This window comes from Brassica oleracea, chromosome C9 (genome assembly GCF_000695525.1).
Source record: "Brassica oleracea var. oleracea cultivar TO1000 chromosome C9, BOL, whole genome shotgun sequence".
NCBI lineage: Eukaryota > Viridiplantae > Streptophyta > Magnoliopsida > Brassicales > Brassicaceae > Brassica > Brassica oleracea.
The window spans coordinates 49,748,477-49,750,875 of record NC_027756.1 but is presented as its reverse complement, the minus strand read 5'-3'; the positions used below and the strand labels follow the sequence as shown (position 1 = coordinate 49,750,875).

Sequence of the window (2,399 nt, the reverse complement as noted above, 5' to 3'; positions counted from 1 at the left end):
TATGAGGAGATGCGTGGTGCAGAGAGTAGCTATGTACTATAAGCGCATGAGTTGTAACGGCTAGTCCTCTAGCCGAATATTGATTGTTATGTGTGGTGTAATAGGCACCGTGTTTGTTTCATGCTAGAGCTAGGCCTACATTTTAGTAGTGCTATGAACTCAGTCTGTGGTTTGCGGTTTAGCATCCCATACCTCGCTGGGCAACTCCCCTGTTGCTCACCCCTCTTTCTTTCCCCCTTTCAGGTGAGACCGACGAGCATGAGTGATTATCGGACCGGTGCTATTGGGCTTTTGGGCTTCTATCACTTTTACCGCTTTTATCTTTATCGGGCCTTTAGGCCTTTGGACTTTTATCGTTTATGTTATTCTTATTTCAGATTTTCGGTTTATGTCGTATTTTATATTTCAGATGTTATCGATGTTGGGCTTTTAGGCCTTTTGGTATCGTATTGACTTTTATATTATGATATGAAGATTATTATTATTTCAGTATTTATTATTTTGTTATTTTTTTGCAATTATATTATTTTGAGAAAACCGGGTGTGACAAATTTATGTATATATTTCCTACAAGTTTCCCATCTTCACGTCAACAAAACATGAAAGTACGTTATAACCGGCGAAAAGTTATTATTTTTAGATCATTTCATAACTTGAATAATGATTGTTATCATAAGCCATGTTAGTATTTCAATCAATCGAACTATATATGAATCATTTTTTTTGTTATAAAATACATTAGATGGCGAACGAACGTCTACTCCTACAGGTGGGCGTCTAGAGCGGTAAGATTGTTTTCGAATTAAGATTATATAGTTTACGTAAACGTAATAACTAGGTGCATGTCTTAGTAAACGCCGGAGATTTGTTTTGCCTGACATTTTCTTAACGTTACAACGCCGACTGCATTTCGAACATATAAAACTTCTTAGAGCTAGCAAAATTCTGAATTTACAATCAGATGATAGAAGTCGGAAGAGTATTTACATGCGTTTAGCTTTGAGCTAAATTGTATCGAATGTTACTGTGAGTCTGTGAGCTATATAATATAAGTAAATGGAAATGAAGAAGAACTCAAGCACATAAGTGCACATGAGTTATATTTCGAATAACATCAATTCCATTAATGTCGCTCTTCTGACTGATCTCACTTCCTTCTAAATCACCCATTTAACAATTGCCAAATCTCTGTATCACGTTTACTCTAGCTGTCTCCAAATCTCTCACGATGAATTTTCAGAAACCTAGCTCAAACTATACAGGGATTTACAACAAAACCATGTTGTTAGTATCCAATCTATATCTTGGAACTATTATTGATTATTTAGTAAAACCAGGTGACAGAAACAAAAACATATATTACTTATTAATAATTAGTGATCTACTAATGACCCAACATTAGTTAGATTAGAAAGCATGCAAGAGATGTGACGTGGCAATACATGAGAAGGTTCGTCGAAGCAAGCAAAAGTAAATTTTCGTCGTCCATCTGAAGACTGTATGACTATAAATACAACATCATAGTAGTTAAGTCGTCCCCATGTCGAAACCCTATGTAAAGCTCACAAACACATCACACCAAGATTCTTGGAGATATATCTTTCTTTTTACAGTCACTCTTGTAAATGGGAGCCATGGTGGATGCCAAGAAGGCGTTAGCGATTGTACTGATCAGCGTCGTCGTATCACTCCTCGCCGGTGCCCCCACGGTGGTCCAAGCCTGTCTACCCTCCGATCGCGCCGCCCTTCTCGAGTTCCGATCAAAGCTCAACGAGCCATACATTGGCGTGTTCAAGACGTGGAAAGGCCAAGACTGCTGCAAAGGCTGGTACGGCGTGAGCTGCGACCCCAAAAGCCGCCGAGTCTCCGGCATCACCCTCCGCGGAGTCTCGGAGGAGCCGATTTTCCAGCGGGCGAAACGGAAGGGATTCATGACCGGCACCATCTCGCCGGCGTTGTGTAAACTCACTCACCTCTCCGGCATTACAATCACCGACTGGGAAGGTGTTGAATAATGCCTATTTGTTCTCAAACCACAAAACATAAAACGTGGGAAAAGAAGAGTAATAAGTCAAGGTAACTGTTGTTTTGGTGTGAAAAAGTCTTTGTGTTGCAGTTGAAGTATAAGTCAAAAGCGTGTAGAGTACTCCTAAGTCTAAGTTAATAATGAGGCTATATGGAGAAAGATCTAGAGTGTTCTGTTCTCTGTATAAATATGTAATGGCCATTGTAAGCAAGTAAGAAATCAGTTCTCTGCTTCATCTTTCTCTATCTACTACCACCTCTCACTCATACGTTCTACACACAAACATTCATCTGTTTTCTTTTCTTTGAACAAGACCAAAAACAGAACAAGAGAAGCATGAAGAGAACCTGCAATTTTCTGCAGTTTGCAACAG

At 39.3% G+C, this 2,399-nt stretch overlaps 1 protein-coding gene across 1 annotated transcript in view; it reads left to right on the top strand.

Moving 5' to 3' along the window:
• The first annotated feature begins 1,560 nt into the window (after nucleotides 1–1,560).
• LOC106316511 (DNA-damage-repair/toleration protein DRT100-like) overlaps nucleotides 1,561–2,399 on the top strand; it is a 4,005-nt gene continuing 3,166 nt past the window's right edge. Inside the window, exon 1 of the mRNA XM_013754415.1 lies at nucleotides 1,561–2,004. Within this exon, the coding sequence (XP_013609869.1) occupies nucleotides 1,626–2,004 (379 nt within the window). The 5' untranslated portion in view covers nucleotides 1,561–1,625. The remainder of the gene's footprint in view (nucleotides 2,005–2,399) is intronic.